Raw genomic sequence first — 17,036 nt, forward strand, 5'->3', positions numbered from 1 at the left:
GTGATGTTTTTACTCATGCTTCAATACGCCATGACTCACAAACTGCTTGACAATTTGTCAACAAGATGATTTCAAGTAGGTTTGAAGACAGTGTTTTAAGATCTGAGGCCCTCAAATGATGTATCAGTAATAGGAAATGAATTAAAAAAAAAAAAAAAAAGGTTGGGTCAGGTGTGTGCACTTATAGAGCATAGGCCTAATTGACCTTTGCCCTGGGCCTCTCCTGCAAAGTGACTATAGAATTCAGTAAATCTTGTCTTTGTTGTAATACATTGTGTTTTATATTTGATTTATAATCCCACAAATCAAAACAGTGTGACTACAGCTTTTCATACCTAATAACTCCTCTGCTTTACACACTAAACATACTCACATTTAGGGAAATTCCTTGGCCAAATTCATACTCACACACACACACATATTGAGCATGCCTGTCAAAAGAGTCGTCTCCATGGCAACGTTGTCATAGTGAAGGTGACATGCACTAAACAATCCGTGTTTGGGTTCAGTGCACATGCTGAGCTCCGGGGATAAGGCTTCACACAGACACTCACAGCAGGACTGGGATTTTTAAGGTAAAATCATTTCTCTGCTTATCGCGAGTCAGCAGCTGAGCTAAACTGAAAGCAGTCGGTGATTCATTAAGTTTGTATGGACTCTGGAGACGTCTTGTGATATTGTTACAGGCAACTCTGGTTTTATGTTACATATGTTTATTGATTTTCGCGTGGCAATGGTTTCACTTTCACGCAGGGTGCACACACCAGGCCTTTATTGTGGCATGTAATAGCTTGCTAAAAATATGCTAAATGAGAGGGTCCTTGTAAAATAATTTATGACTTAACCTGGTGCCTTGTTGAACTCATTAACACAGTGATCGCTTGTTTTGTCTACAGTATGACAATCATCGGTGAAGAGAGGCTAAGAAAACATCCACTAAACTTGACTTTTATTATTATTATTATTATTATTGTTATTATTTGAAATCTACTGCTGTGATTGGCCGCTTATGTTGCTCTTTCTGATGACATCACTCTTCTATAGGCGTTTGGAATGACGTAGAATTTTAAAATGTTGCACGTTTGTTAAAGAGTGGAATGAAAGTGCAAACAAAATCAACTCACTATCACTCCACTTAAACCATTTTATATATTTAGATTACTAACACAGACGCATCAGTGTGTAACGAGCATGCTACTGTCGCTGCTGCAGGTGGAACTATGTTGTATATATAGCTTTATATGCAGAAACAACAGGTCCATCAGAGACTTTGTGGGATGATTAACAGAAGAGGAAGAGGAAGTTTTTAGTTTATGGACTTACAAGGAAATAACAATATTGGATGGTGCTTTTAACAACTCCCATCTACTACACACTGATGTTTGTAGGATGTCAGAAGCCAAACAGATAGTGTGTTGTTGTTTTTCAAAAGTGTTGAAATGATCCACTGTGAAATCTTAAAAGCTATTAAATCTGCCAAATACAATATATGCAGTGGAGTATAAAGAAAATATTCCCTGAAATGTAGTGTGTGACGCGTAAAGTAAAATTACCAATAAGTAGTATCAAATGGAAAGTATCTCAAAATTGTACTTAAGTACATTGAGTAAATGTACTCAGCTTCCATCACTACACTATAGCCTCTTTTTTAAGAAACATTTACCAGATTGGATCCAAAATACTTTAAGCTCCAAGGTGTCACCATTGCTTATGAGAGCTAAATGCAACATGGCAATATATATTTGAAACATATTAATTTTAAATATAAACATGAGTTGCTAGGATTCATTTATTCTGAATATGAACGTGTTTATTTACATTTTAAAATAGGTGCAGGGAACACCAGAAATTCATAATTTTGGCTTCTTTTGCATTCACACAAATCCATTTGTCTCTGTCAAGATAATGCCAAGTGAAGAACCCTGGGTTGGGTCCTGGAGGCCCCACAAGCCAAGAGGGCCTATAGCTGCACTCTACGGAAGCCCCGGGCCCAAGTATGCACTGCCTGGACTTACAGGTAATCTTGTCTTCTTCGTCTTCGTCTTCGTCTTCTTCTTCTTCTTCTTCTTCTTCTTCTTCTTTTTTTTTCTCGGTAACATGTCTGTCCTTGTTCCTTGATACAGGTGGTAATAACCATGACCCAACTGAACCCAAAGCACCAATGTTCAGCTTTGGGACACGTTACAAAGAGGCCAAGACAATTTGCTCCCCCGGACCGAAATATGTAATCCCTTCCAACGTAACCGGCAATGGCCGAGAGGGCGCTCCTGCGTTTTCACTCCACAGCCGTCCAGAGGAACTAAAACTGTTCAAAACCCCTGGTCCAGGTCAGTAAGCACAGAAAAATGGATTCTTTACAAACTCAGATTAATCAAGTACTGCGGCACGTACAGGAAGTTTAGCTGTTATCTGTTTCTTCATACATACAGTATGTCCGTGTACTATCTGTGTTCTGCACTTTGTACAGTAACTTTATTTGTTGTTTCAGGCCACTATGCTCCAGAAAATTCGGGGAAAGCGATCTTCCGGTCTGCTCCTTCCTTTTCTCTCTATGGAAGGACCAGAGAAGGCAGGAAATGGCAAACACCAGGTGACATGTTTATTTGCTGTCATCTTTACTCATGCTGTTGAATGGAAGTATCCTGGCATCAACTTGATCTGTTGCTCATACTGCAGGTCCAGCCAACTACACTCTTCCCCCCATGCTGGGACCTAAGACTGCGGCCACATCTTCAGCTCCTGCCTACTCACTCTATGGACGCAGTAAAACTGGAAGCTTCCACGAAGACCTTAAGAAGGTAAAAATTAACAGTGACTGAAACTGATCCATAGCACTGATGCCTCACAGCAAGAAGGTTCTAGGTTCGATTCCATCTGGGGCTTTTCTGTGTGGAATTTGCATGTGTCTGTGTCTGCATGGGCTCTCTCTGGGTACTCCAGCTTCCTCCCACTGTCCAGACATGCTCGTTAGGTTCATTGGTGATTCTAAATTGTCCGTAGGTGTGCATGTGAGTGTGAATGGTTGTCTGTCTCTCTGTGTTAACCCTGCAGTAGACTGGTGACCTGTCCAGGGTGTACCCCGCCTCTTGCCCAATAACAGCTGGGATAGGCTCCAGCCTCCCTGCGATCCTAAATAGGACAAGCAGTTACAGAAAATGAATGAATGAAAACTGATCCAAACACTAGAAACCCTGGTTTAGCGTTGCTTTCTATATTTCTGGTACCTCTTTAGACTCCCGGCCCGGCTGCCTACAGAGCAGTGGACCCTTCCATTTACAGGAAGAAAACTCCCCAGCACAGCATGACAGGCCGCAACTTCGCTCCTGGTGAAAACACAAAGAAACCTGGACCTGGAGCACATTATCCCGAGCGGGTAAGAAACCTTGTTGTGTTTGTTTGATCACAAAGACTCCAAGCGGTTGTACTCACTAACATGCTCCTTCCTAGGTAATCATGACAAAAGCAAAACCTCCGAGCTTCTCCTTTGGACTGCGTCATTCCCAGTACGTCTTGCCCATCATCATAAATACGGATGAATAATATCACGTGTTTGAACTGCAACTTCACTCAGCAGTCTTCAATAAAGCATTCAAAAACAAACTACTCAGGACTATTGAGATCATGTGTTATTGCTGTAAGTATAGGCCGAATTGTATTGTATTTGATTCTCTCTTTGTCAGTATTTGAATTACGCTGAATTAAAGAAAGGAATAAATGTCACTTTTCATAGAATTTTTATTTTTCAGCTTGGGTATTCTTGTGGGTTGTGAAAACTGATAATCATTTTCTAATATGTGCTAACTAACAGGATCAGCAGGTCATTGGAATAAATTACAGTAACTATGTGTTGCTAATAACATTAATCTAGGTTCCATTACATGTAGGCCTCCCAGATAGGCGTGTAAAATGCAATAACATCATATCTAATGTTATTAGCTACAGCCTATGAAGCTGTTAAATAAAACATAAATGTAATAGCAATAATTAAATGGTTTATCAACAATTTTGGTGCACGAAACAATTCAAGAGTCACAATCATAAAATTCTGATTATTCTTAATATTTCCAAGTGGAGGATTTTAGACCCCATGCAGAGGGTATTGATTAAACAGTTTTACTGGAAATAGAGGCATGTCCCAGTCGCATCGCATCAGCAGAGCTGCTGAATCCAAGCTTTTCCTGCGTTGCAGTCGAGCCAACCTTTCTGATGGTGATTTGTAGACCAGGTATAAGAAATAAATTAATGAAATAATATAAATAGAGCATATGTGATGCCAATAATTAAAATAAAATAAAATAAAATAAAATAAAAGGAGAATACCTAAGCATTTTAGACAGGCACCTGTAAGGACAGCCGGATACAAAACGAAGAGGTCCTGCGGGCGTCCCCGTTGCATAGAAACGAAAATCGAAGGGGACGTCGTAACTTTTTGTATATCTGTATCTGTGTAACTAGATTAGTTAATGAAACCGTTTAGCTTTTCTTTGTGCTGTAGAGGAATACTATCCATGCGACAATCAGTAACATTTAACCGAAGTAAATAAATATAGTCGAACCTAATTCTGTCAGCGGCTGGAGCCTCCTGGTAACTAGCAGCCTTGGCTTCGCTCCGTTGCTCTGCGTGAAAGTAGCGGTTCTGTCACCACAAGAGACTTTAAAAAGACAATTGTTATCAATGACCGTCTCTCTACTGTTGTCATTTTAAGTGAGTACCAGTCTCGTTGGTTTAAGAACCAACGGGCCATTGAAATAAGCAACTTGAAGCCGAAACACGCGACTTTAACATGAGCTAACCCATGGCAAGCTAGCTAACACCGATCTCTATAGCCGTCCAATGCAGGCTCCTACAGGAGCTTAACTCTGGTGTTTATAAAAGCTGTTAGTAGAGAAAAAATGGCTGGCGACGTTGGCAGCATCCCCGAACTGGACCAAAAGAAGTACGATGCGGACGAACAAGTGAAGATCATCTGCCTGGGAGACAGCGCAGTTGGTAAATCTAAGTAAGTATTGGCTGTAATGAGCATTTAGCTGTGTTTCTAGCTTTCCGCAGATTGATACGTTGACACTGCTTTCTTCCTCTCTTACAGGCTGATGGAGAGGTTTCTCATGGACGAATAGTATCCTTCAGCAGATTTAGAAATGTAAAATGATATCTGCAACATTTTTGACACATCACAGACTTCACAGCCACTTTCTGCTCATGTTTTTAAAGATCAAGACAGGTATACATCAAAGCCTTAGAATGGGACAGAGGTCATGTTAGCCTTAAGATGCACAGATCCTTAATTCTTCCTGCAGTCGACCTCAGCAGTTGTCAACTTACGCTTTGACTCTCTACAAACACACAGCTACTGTAGGAAACAAGACAGTAGCGGTCGGTATGTGTTGTACATTTGCATAGGCATAGAAAATGATTTAATACAATTAAAAAAAATAATAAAAAATTAATCAATGAAGCACAAATCACCAAGCGTCACATGGCTTCTGTTTTTGCTTTTGATCCACAGATTTCTGGGACACTGCAGGTCAGGAGAGGTTTCAGAGCATGCATCCCTCATACTATCACAATGCTCATGCATGTATCATGGTAAGACATTTATTAAGATTTCAAACTGATTACCGGTACTTCAGTGAAATCAAGTAAAAACATTGTGTATTTACATGTTTATAACTCTTGAATTATCGTAAAGACTGATTTTATCACAAGGAAGCCAACAACTGTTAAGACTGCTGCTGAAATGGAGCCGTGGAAGAGTTGAAACGCCGTTGGGACAAATGCAGCACTTTTTTTTTGTAAACCTTCGATCTTTCTCTCAGGTTTTTGATGTTCAAAGGAAGATTACTTATAAGAATTTAGTCAACTGGTATAAGGAGCTGCGAGAGTACAGACCAGAGATACCCTGTTGTGTGGTTGCCAACAAAATTGATGGTGAGACGCTAAATGCACAAGACAATTAATGTTCAGCTTTTTAAAAGGACTGAGTGAATGTTACAGCAGAATATGTGACATGATTAACCATAGGTTTACTCATGTGGATTGTGTATTTTGTTTCACATCTGCAGCTGACTTGAAGGTGACACAGAGAAGCTTTAACTTTGGGAAGAAGCAAGGACTCCCGTTTTACTTTGTATCAGCGGCAGACGGGACTAACGTAGTTAAGGTTTGAGCGTGTTCCTTGTTGTTCCAGTTTATTTCACAGTACTCCTCTTATAAACCAGAATATCAAATGCTTTCAGTATATAATCTGTCCATACCTCTTCCCCCGCGTGTGCTCTGTCGCATTAGATGTTCAGGGAGATGATCAAGAGAGCGGTGGACTACAAGCAAAATCCCAGCGACTTTATGGATGAAGTGATGCAAGAATTAGAGGTACATCACAGCCAGATTACTGATGTGCTCCTCTTCTGACTGAATAATCCCTAAAAATTGATTGTTGATTGTGCACAAGGCATTTACTAATCTGCTCTTTGTTGCAGTAATCCATTGTATACTGATGTCCTTCTTTAACCTTTTACAGAACTTTGACCTGGAGAAGAAAGAAGACAATTCAGAAGCAGATGAGGATGGACTGAAAGCAGAGTCCTGAGTTGGTTTGAAAGATTTTTAACACAGCATCCAAACCTTCTTGTCATATTATTTGTCCTTATTTGTCCTTTTTAAATGATTTTGATTGTAACTTTTAATACTGGAGGCTGGCAGACGGTCGTTTAGTCAGGTTTTACGTCGCTGCTTTCCATCCATCCAGTGACTCTAGCAGGGAAATAAACCTGGTGAAATAAGTAGAATTAGGATCTGTGTCGTTTACCAGGTTCATTTAGCTGCTGTTTTAGCATTATGATCAATATCTACTATTGTAATAGTAGAAAGTGAATATCTGTGTGAAGACAAAAAAAAATCACTTTGTGTCTCATGAAAACAATGTGAAAACCAACACACAGCAAAGAGAACGTATGATTATGAACCGTGTTTGCTGCTGTTCTCAATGTTTGTGTGTACTGCTGTGTGCAGCGGGGAGCCGCATCTGTTGGTAGCTTTGGTTGCATTAAGTTTATGATTTAATTAGATGTTTTTCTAGTGCCCTTGAAACAAAAACTCAATGTACCATGTAACCAAACTGTCATCATGTCTCTTCTCTTGCTGTCATGCAGCAGTAGGGGCAAGAACACTAAGTAGTCAGCATTTTATGAGATGCAAGTCGTATAGATGTCAGCTGTGTCGTACTTGTGTGAAGGTTTCTGTCCAGCCGCGTCCCTCCAGATGGATTCAGTGTGTTTCTCATGAAGCAGCAGAAATAAGGACTTCAATTATTTCTATATGATGATTGTGTTGTACATAGAAACTGCTTATGTATATTTATATATTGACTGTTTTATGTTACATTTACACTCAATAAATCACACTGGAACATTTTTACTAATGAGCCGCTGAAGCCGGAACAAGAATATGACGCACCTCATGTTTTAATTAGAAATTTATTACATAATATAACAAACATATATCTCTGTGGTGGAGATATCCTGGGCAACATCTCAGATCTTGCCTCGCCCTTACTCTGTTTGCATGACAAATACTAGGTAGCCTTAGGTTAACTCGTATTTTAACTTGGGATTCCGTTTATTAAAATTAAGGAGTTTCCAGACGGAGGAAAATCATAGTTGAGTTGCCAGGTCATTGGATGCGGAGAAGGGGAAGTTCACCTGTGTGAGACAAGGCTGAGGCGTTGCAGTGATACATCCACCGTTCTAAACTTCACAGTGCAAACAAGGAGAAAACCAACAATGAAAGAAAAAAACCCTTTAGATGATAAGATCACTGGTTCCTGTGGATCACCGGACCCCAGTGAGTTTTTAAAAAGGTCACACTGCCTCCCCTACTCTATGTAGATTGTGCTTTGTTGATTAGAAAATAAGACAAAGATAACCCCTTTACTGAACTTATTCGACCTAATGATGTGTACGTCTGTTACACATTGCTCATTTTGCATCTGTATTTGTAGTAAACTTACACAACAATCCAACCTTGTATTCACTACAGCACTGATTCTTCTAACCAGGCCAGCCTGTGTCTGATTCAGACTGTACACGTCCACTCTCAAGTGTTTAATAATATTTGTATTTATATGGGAACAGTAACCTTCATCACAGTCAAATCAAGCAATTATATCAGTGTCTCAAAATTGAAATAGAAATGTTAATCCAAATAGATATATACAGACTATATATATCTATATTTCCATATAGATATATATATAGATATACACATATATATGTATATAGCCTGTTTATTTGCAAAATAATAATAATGAGTGTACTTTCACCTGCAGGAAAATACAGGATCTAACAGATGTCTGTTGTTCTCAAGATTTCCAGGAGATGGCACCATATTATCATATTATCTAACAGCTCAAGAATGCTGTAACTAAGATAGTCCTAAAGCAAAGACAAATATACAGTTAAAAGTTACTTTTTGGCACATTTTTCCTCTGTTTGTCCTCACTGGATCACCTCACGTAGCATATCCAAAACTCAGAAACTGAAGGTCTGAAAAAGGAAAAAGGAGTGCTGCCAGACAGAGTGGAGGGTAAGGAGCGCAAAATGCCATCCTGGAATGGGCGTACAAAACAGTGACACTGCATAAGCTGTGCATACACAGTTAAGGTGGGATGTAGTTGTCTTGCAATATAAAATGTGACCGTTGTCATCAGTTACCCCGTGGTTGTCTCTCACTCGCTCGCTCTCTTTGACTCTCCCTACTGGGCAGAGCAGTCCACTTTTTGAAGACGAGAATTCAGAACGATGACTTTCAATCTTGAAAATGAGTGTGTGTGTGTGTGTGCCTTTTTTTGTTTGTGTGTGTTATTTTGTGTGTGTGTGTGTGTGTGTGTGTGTGTGTGTGACACAGCCACTGCCGGCAATCTCTGATGGTAATACAGTAAGGCTATAGTGGACTAACTCCGAAGATGTAAACAGTTACCCACACACACTCTCACTGTCGCATGCATTCACATTATCTCGCTCCCACACAAACACGCCCAAAAGAAAATGGAAATCTGCACGCACACACACACACACACATGGTGAAGAGGAACGACCACACAAGAGATATTAAGGGAATCCAGATGCACGCATGCGCTTGAACGATGGGTGGCTTTTATGTTAGCACCTTGTCACCTTGTTTTGTGCAAATCATCCCCTAGTTCATAGTTCAGAGTTCAAAAGTTCAAGAGTTCATAGAAAGAATAAAATCTGCTCACCTTTTCCACAGGTGGTTAACTATGCATATATGCCAAACATTCATATATAGATCTATATACTTTGTCTTTTTCAAAAATTTATAAATCTATCATATATACATTGCTTGTGATTATTATTATTTTTTCTTTTTTTTAAAAAAAAAAGCAAATATTTTTTCATTTTTACAAGTGTTAAGTATGTTTAGAATGGACAGGATATCTTTTCTGTCATTTTTTTTTTCCTGTCACTCTAAAATTCAAATGAGTGAAAGGTCTAAGTATCATGTTCCACACGCTACAAAATCTACCCACAGTGTCCGAGGGTAACAAATCAACAAGAGACGAAGAGAACGAAAAAGAACAATAAGGACGTAACACTGGAGTCAAAAGTAAAATAATCAGTGAGGTCACAGTGAGGCAGTGAGTGCTATTCCTACATCCCAAAACTGCTAGCAAAAAAAGTAAAAATTAAAAAAATTAAATAAAATAGAGCACAGCTTTTTGCCAAGTTAAACCGCCTTGACAAACTGACTGGATGGTGCTGATGTCCAGAGGTTTTTCAGTGGTAATAGACACTTCCTGGCATCCTGTCAGACGAAAGCTGTGCAAAAATGCTTTTATTTTGTAGCGTGAATAAAACTCACTGATTCTCACTGCCAGCAGAAGCTACTCATGAGTACAATTGTAGATTTATTTTGTTAAAGAAAAATTCAGTTTTGTTCCGTTTTTTTTTTGTTTTTTTTTTACAACCTGGGTCTTATTTAGAGAGTTCTGGCTGCCACTTGTCATGATAATATTTTTCTCACTAAGACGATGGTAGAGATAGAGGAAAGCAGCGAGGGTGCAAGACACCGCCAGGTTGTAAAATACTGAATTTTTCTTAAGACCTTGCAGAGGCTTCCCCATCCCCACAGCCTGAGGAGCTACAGACCTTTCCTGCAGTGGTGTTTTCGGAAGGACACAGATATCGAGCTCATTTAAGCTTGTATGGAAAGTAAAGGAAACTTCATAGAGATTTCTGTTATCTGGACATTTGTTTACACATATTCCTTCAATAGTCAGAATAACAATCCTGTCAGAATACACTGATCAGGCATAACATTATGACCACCTTCCTAATATTGTGTACATCTCCCCTTGTGCCTCCAAAACAGTCCCGACTCATCAGAGAATGCACATGGGCCTTCTGAGAGTGTCCTGTGGTGTCTGGCAACAGGATGTTGTTAGTGGGGGCCTTTGGGTCCTATGTGTTTAGAGGAGGGGCCTCTGTGGATCAGGCATTTTGTTAGTTTGTTCAGTAGGATATATTAGTATCGAATAACCACAATAACACTTGATTTGATTTCTCTCTAGGTGGGATGCACAATTTTTCCCAAATGCTTACTCTGTGCATATTTGGCTCACATCATATGATGTGATGCGTTTCTTGGAGGAAAACAGCCAGTTATTAAAACAAGTGTTTGAAAAGATGAACAATGCCAGAACTGATGTGGGTAACATGTTCAAAAATTTGTCAGGGCCTGTCTTGGTATTTTTTTTTTCTATGGAATCAAGTCAGTGTCAATAAAGACGCTCCACAGTGTGCAGCACTTCTATGCGCTCGCAAAAGTTATATACGAACTGGGGTTCGGGGGCATGTAAATGCATATAAACAGCTAAGTTTGAATCAAAATGATTTCAATCACAAAATATTCTCCGTGCAAACTGAGCCAATGATGCTTTCCTTCTTTACTGTGTTTCTTTTTTCTTTTTTTTTTTTAATTTACCTTGTGCAACCTGGCCTGAGAAGGGGGAGTTCACAGGGATGGAAATTTTTCTAGCACTCTAATATTGTATCAGTGGTGTTTATTTGCCCTAAAATATAATCATTTAAATGGTATTAAAACAGCCAACCGTCTCTTCATGCTCGTGCCCCAAACTTCCATCCCTGAGTGATAAACAGGCATAAGGTGAAGAGCCTCGTTTAACCAACTAGCTGGGCCGTGAACCACACCAGGTCTGTAGCTGAAGCAGTGGGGACGGGTGTCATCTGGGGCGGTCTCAGCCTCACATTACGGGATGCCCTTTAGTATGAAGGAAGACCGTAAGAAAATAAAAACAGACAAACAGACTCTCTGTCCAAAACATGATGCAACTCGTCATGCTACGTTTCAAGAAAGGGTGACCAGGAAAGTATGACAAAAAAATTCATTTCCATATCTATATAGTTTTTTCTTTCAAATATATATATATATATTTATATATGTATGTATATAATTGGTAGAAATGAGTAAACTATTGGTGGAATAGATTTAAAGATTTCTTTCTGCCTTCTATACTAAAAACCAAAAACAGGTGCAGATTAATTTATTACATTTCCTCTTTGCGACATTGTCTTTTCTTCTGAAAGCTATATTTAGATACATATATATTATATTATATAATACCTATATATAATATTCCCTTTGGAAAACCAAAAAATTGATTATGAAAAAAGCCACGAGTGTTGGTTAAACATTCTCCAAATATAATAGATAGCACAGTCTGGGTACCAAGGCAGAGGGGTTTCTCCTGTGGTTTACGTTGAGGAGCTCCGCCTCTGGGCTCTAAAGTCTTCGGTTTAAAAACAACAGCAGGTATACAGAAGACACACCTTTTCAGAGCTATGTCCATAGCACTGTCTTCATCATTGTTGATCTCTGTATAAATATTTTGAAAGGCAACTGAGCTTTCGGTTTGGAACAAAAATTCTTCCTCCTCCTCCTCCTCCTTTACTCAAACTGCAAAAGGCTTTCAGAGGCCTTATAGATGGGGGCGTGGGTGAGGGTGAGGGATGGGGGTAGAGGTAGAGAGGAGAGGAGGGAATAGTGGGAGAGAAAGTGTGGATGTTTCTAAGGAAACAACTGAACCTCTCACAAATCAAATGTTTTAATTGGAGCTCATGCGATTCTCCTCAGCAGAGAAAGACCAGATACTGTTTTGAGGTCTGATCTAATTGGCTGCAGGCAAGGAGACACTAAGGGTGGAGTAGAGGGGGACAAATGTATTGACTCCTCCTCTTCAGTGCAGTGCAGAGTGCAGGGTGTTAATGCAGAACGGGAACGTAAAGAGTCACTAAGGACTGCAGGTAAACATTTGTGATGCCAAACATAAAAGCAGCCAGAGTAAAAGAGGAGCGGCCACTACTGGTTCTCTCATTTTCACCAGCTCTGTATCTCACTGTCTTCATCTTTCTCCGTCTGTTGCTGTGACTCAGGGCAGGGGTCAGCTCTCTAGCAGCTGTTTCAGTGCTCGCTCAATGTTCATACGGTGTCCGACCCGCGTCACTCCCAGCTCTGCGAAATCCTCCTTGGTTAGAGCCGGGAGGTGAGAGCCTTCGATCTCGTGTTCTTGAAACCCTGCTCTGTGTTCCCCCAGATTGATGCTCTCCAGCCAGTCTCCGACGTCGTACTTGTTCCACAGGTGGAGGGGTTTTTGGTGGAAGGGCCGAAGGGCTAAAAGCGGCGACCCCAACCCAGGGGAATGCGAAGGTGACGGGGAAGGGGAGCGAGAACGGGAACGAGCGCTGGAGCTCCTCATCACGAAGCGCACCTCTTTCGGCTCCTGGGGCAGGCTGAGGCTAGAGGATTTGAGGATGGTTTGTGGCGGTGTTGTCGGTGAGGTTGGTAGACCAAAGCTGGAGAATCGTCCGAGAGGATCGCCCCGATCAGGTGATCCTGAACCTGGGCTAGGGGTGCGTCGGGTGACTGGGTAACGGCTGCCGGGGCGGATGGTGTATGTGGTTCCATAACTTCTCTGAGAAATGGTGTGGAGCTCGCCTAGGCTGCTGAAAAGTCTGGTGGAGACAGACAAGGAAAGAAGGCTTTAAGAATGGTGACAAAAAAGATGGGGAACAAAGCGAAGTAGAAGAAAGAGATCAAGATTTGGGTTATACATAGGAACTGCTGTCAGTAATTTTAAAGTTTAAGTTAGTGAAAGATAGAAGTTAATGGCGGTTAGAAGTACCTAACTATTCTCACATGACGAAAACAGCAAAAGGCACTTGTTGGCAGTAAGCTTCAGATAACTGAATAAAATACTGTAACCTATAAAGTAGACTATATTGCAGTTTCCGCAGTTTCTGAGGATAAGTCTTATTTTCACCCCCACTTCCTACAATCAGTCCTTCTCACATTACTCATAAGTCTCTCTGCTATAATGAATTTAATTAAGGGCTCATTTGTGTTCAGTCATAGAGTCATACAGTATGCTTCACTGAAATGCGGAAATGGTTACTATGACCCACAAATGTAAGCGCTTTAGAAATAGATAAAAATCACAGTATCAAATGGATTTATCTTTGACTGCAGATGGCACTGAATTCATAATTTAATTTGTGACAAGCTCGGCAGGACAAGCGCACACACACACAGACACACACACACACACACACACACAGAAGGCAGGTCTAAAAGTAGAATTTTATCTTCAGTTTTCAGCTCTGTGTTGCATAATAGTTCTATGACCAAGAAAAACAGATGCCATTTATCTTTAAAGTGCTTTAAATTAATGCTTATTTACATTGGAAAAGCAGCTAATGCTTAATTCACGTCTGTCATTTCAGGAGTACAGTGACCGGTCGACTCAATCTTACCACCTGTAGCATGTGGAGGGAGAATTGTACTAATATAAACTTGTAATCTTAATTTAGAAGTAGAAATCTGATAGTTACTCCAGTTCCTTTCACAGGTTCAGAGCTTAGAGCTGGTTTATCTACATTTTTTTTTAAAGCTGACACACAAGTCATAAATACAAGAAGTTTATTTTTATGAATCAGTCTAAGAGATTAATCATTAGTGAACTGCTAATATAATAATGGTCAGGAAAAAAGGATGGATTAGAGATTAAAGCTAAAATAACTTTTGTTTGTGTTGTAGCAAGCAAGGAGAAGCAGACAACAGAGACCTAAATGTGATAAAGAGGTATTGCAGTGATGCTGTTTACATTCATGCATGTTAGCAAGTGTCCCACGTAAAGGTGTGGGACAGTTTTCCCTTCTACTGCATGTGTTTGGGAGTTTTTTTTTGGTGTGGGTGAGATTTTGGACTAAATGGAGCAAAGGTAGCTAGGTAGGCAGCACACAGGCTGGAAAAAATGATCAGACTACAGGGAGCCGACGGATATGAGATGAGCTCCATGCGCACTTACACAGTCGTCCTGCCCTCCTGGGCGCACAGTCAGTTCTAGACCAATCAGATCAGAGCAGCAGGGCGGAGCATGCAAGGTGAGCAGAGAGAGAGCAATGGGAGAGAATGTTAGCATCACTCCATGAGACGCAGCCTGCCAACCAGACGCATAGTCTGCTTCAGCCAGCTCTGCTGTCTTTGACATGCTTTACTGTATGTGTACAGGTGTGGGTCATACATATTGGTGTTTATGTGAGCATGTGTGTGCTTGCGTTACTGTTGTGTTAGCATGACAAAGATAGCAGAGTAGGCTCCAGCACTGAAAGGTCTGACCAGTGGGCTACATGAGAGAGAAATGAGCACACTGTTCACATATCAAACACTGCACGAAGAAAAACAGAAAGAAAGAAACAAATAACAGGAAGGCACATGTCTCTGGACTTTTGAAGTTGCTTCTGCATCTCATTTGAAATGATGCTGACATAAAGAATAACTTGCAGGAATTATTCCTCTGCTTATACTTAGTATGTATTATGGATGAAGTAGATATTAATTTGCACTGATATGTGCTGCGTGTTGTTTTCTGTCATATTAGTATTAGCTTGGTTTGAGAAACATACAGTGTCCAATAAGCAAGGCAGTCAGGGACCATGGCCATCCTCAACACAAACACTGAAAAACAAAACAAAGTTATGCAATTTACATGAACAACAATGAACAGAACACTAAGGAACACAAATAAAATCAAATGAATCACGAGTTTTCAAACCACCCAAAGCTATGACACACAGCATGTGAACGAGGTGAATACAAGAGACACAAAATAGAGCAGTGTGGGTTTTGAGGGTTTTACATGAGGCACATAGTGAATGGGGTAAGTGATGGAGTAACGTCACAATTTAGAGCGCTTGGATGACTATGCTAGGTCTGAAATGTTCCAGTAGGTGAGGAAACAAATGCAGACGCAGACGAAGGGAGAAATACTGGTGTGCATGATCATCTTTGTCCCAACCAAGTGAAACTGTCAAGATGGGAGATGGTGGGGATGTCTTTGATTGCATAACCTCAGGAAAAGGGTGAGCCTAATCAGACACGGGTGTTACATGATATGTTCCATATGATAAATGGTTGCCTCTTCCATTCACAGATGTTGTAATGGTATAGATCAATGATTGATGGCTGAATTTGTCCCAGTATGAAATGGAGACCTCATTTCATTTGTGGTCACCCGAGCAAATTACTATTACTCCAACAACCATGAGACTCATAGAGGCGTGTGGAACACTTAATGCTATTTTCAGCCAAGGCTGATAAAGCATTATTATTCTCTGTCCGTCGTTCTCTCTAAATCACCTTGAGATCTTTGATAAGCAATAAGCAGTAAAGACACGCTGTACGGCAGACACTATTTGAAAAAGAATCAGATGGCATCGGATCAAGGACACCACCGCTCGCAGCCTCTGAATGATGTATGGATAACATACTGTATATTATTGCATGATCAGGTGCACAACCATACACATATAGTATAGTTCTCAAAACATGTTTTCTGAACGGCTGTTGCTTTTCAGCTCCAATCGATCAGACAGCAAACACTACAGACAGGTTAACTGTCACTCAGTCGTTGCCCTGTTTTGTGACTGAGTTCTCAAGCTTATTAAATTAGCAAACTGAAGTGACAGCTCCCAAAAAACAACCCAAAGTACAATATGGACAAAAGTATGTGACTGCAAAGCATACTTACATCAGGTTTTTTCCACACAAAGTTCCCCATTAAGTAACTTGTGCTCTGAAACCATGATTTTGCTAAGTCGGCTAAATCCCACCTCCAAGATGTCCAGAATCAGCAACAAAAAGTAGCAGCAAATCTCAGTAGACATCAAACTACACTGACAAAAAACAGTCAAGTGCCTAGTAGCGCTATGTTGTTCAGTTCTAGAAATACTTCTTTTTCTTTGAGATCGCAAGCCACCAAACTGATTTTGTTGGAAGAGTTGGTTATGACGTCATTAGGGATGCACCGAAATTTTTCGGCCGAAAAAACAAAAATGCACTTTTGGGACTTTTGAGAAATTGGTTCGGTTGTTGCTTGCATCATCACAGCAATCCTGTTTCGGCCGTGTTGTTTCGGCGATGAATTTTCGGCCAAAAATGGCCTGTAAGTGCATTTTCGGTTTTATGGCCGAAAAATTTCGGTGCATCCCTAGACGTCATCTAAATCTAAGATTGTCTAATCACATCTTTCAGCTCCTCTTAGTCAGCAAGTATGACGTACAGTGAAAGCAAATCCTTCTATCCTTGTTATCCACATAAACATATCAGGATGAGAGAAGAAAGGAGAGGAGGCTATGAATACGTTGTTTCTTGAATCCTGAAATAAGACTGAATTCTAACCCGCAAAGCCATAAAACACTTTGTCAGGTGATTGTATATCTTCACCAAATCCTGAGGAAAGCAAAGCAGGAGACTCCACCATCTATTTGACTGTTACATGTGACACATGCTGACTTTTGGTAAAGTTTTCTGTCTCGTCATTACCAAAGCAGTTAGTGCCTAGGGTTATGGGAGGATGGTTTTAACATGACACACCATTATTGTTCAGTCAAATACTTTATAGAATACATCCTGAAATCTTTGAGGTTATCACTGATGCCTTTAG

The 17,036-nt window shown here is 40.3% G+C and overlaps 3 protein-coding genes across 3 annotated transcripts in view; 2 read left to right on the top strand and 1 right to left on the bottom strand.

Moving 5' to 3' along the window:
- Nucleotides 1–1,905: 1,905 nt before the first annotated feature.
- On the top strand, nucleotides 1,906–3,804 carry cimap1b (ciliary microtubule associated protein 1B; the record flags this gene model as incomplete). Its single annotated transcript, XM_084556095.1, has 6 exons — nucleotides 1,906–2,017; nucleotides 2,124–2,327; nucleotides 2,489–2,590; nucleotides 2,677–2,798; nucleotides 3,233–3,373; nucleotides 3,448–3,804. 6 exons carry the CDS (start codon nucleotides 1,906–1,908, stop codon nucleotides 3,538–3,540), a joined length of 774 nt encoding a protein of 257 aa, XP_084412221.1. The 3' UTR covers nucleotides 3,541–3,804.
- A 586-nt stretch (nucleotides 3,805–4,390) lies between these two features.
- rabl2 (RAB, member of RAS oncogene family-like 2) lies at nucleotides 4,391–7,345 on the top strand. The gene is made up of 8 exons (XM_084554480.1): nucleotides 4,391–5,000; nucleotides 5,088–5,117; nucleotides 5,299–5,378; nucleotides 5,508–5,587; nucleotides 5,818–5,929; nucleotides 6,064–6,161; nucleotides 6,287–6,370; nucleotides 6,519–7,345. Exons 1-8 carry the CDS (start codon nucleotides 4,894–4,896, stop codon nucleotides 6,585–6,587), a joined length of 660 nt encoding a protein of 219 aa, XP_084410606.1. The 5' UTR covers nucleotides 4,391–4,893; the 3' UTR covers nucleotides 6,588–7,345.
- Nucleotides 7,346–12,476: 5,131 nt separating this feature from the next.
- The window catches only part of shank3a (SH3 and multiple ankyrin repeat domains 3a), a gene marked incomplete at its 3' end in the record, with an annotated part of 136,045 nt that continues 131,485 nt past the window's right edge, over nucleotides 12,477–17,036 (bottom strand). The window contains exon 25 of the mRNA XM_084555486.1: nucleotides 12,477–13,047. Coding sequence (XP_084411612.1) covers nucleotides 12,477–13,047 — 571 coding nt within the window. The remainder of the gene's footprint in view (nucleotides 13,048–17,036) is intronic.

The sequence above is a fragment of the Chelon labrosus genome (genome assembly GCF_963514085.1).
Source record: "Chelon labrosus genome assembly, chromosome: 11".
NCBI lineage: Eukaryota > Metazoa > Chordata > Actinopteri > Mugiliformes > Mugilidae > Chelon > Chelon labrosus.

Excerpts from the sequence above, each read along its gene's own strand:
- rabl2 (XM_084554480.1), top strand. The coding sequence starts at position 4,894 with ATGGCTGGCGACGTTGGCAGCATCCCCGAACTGGACCAAAAGAAGTAC. Across the intron at positions 5,001-5,087 it reads AGCGCAGTTGGTAAATCTAA|GCTGATGGAGAGGTTTCTCA; the intron begins GTAAGTATTGGC and ends CCTCTCTTACAG. Across the intron at positions 5,118-5,298 it reads AGGTTTCTCATGGACGAATA|TCGACCTCAGCAGTTGTCAA; the intron begins GTATCCTTCAGC and ends TTCTTCCTGCAG.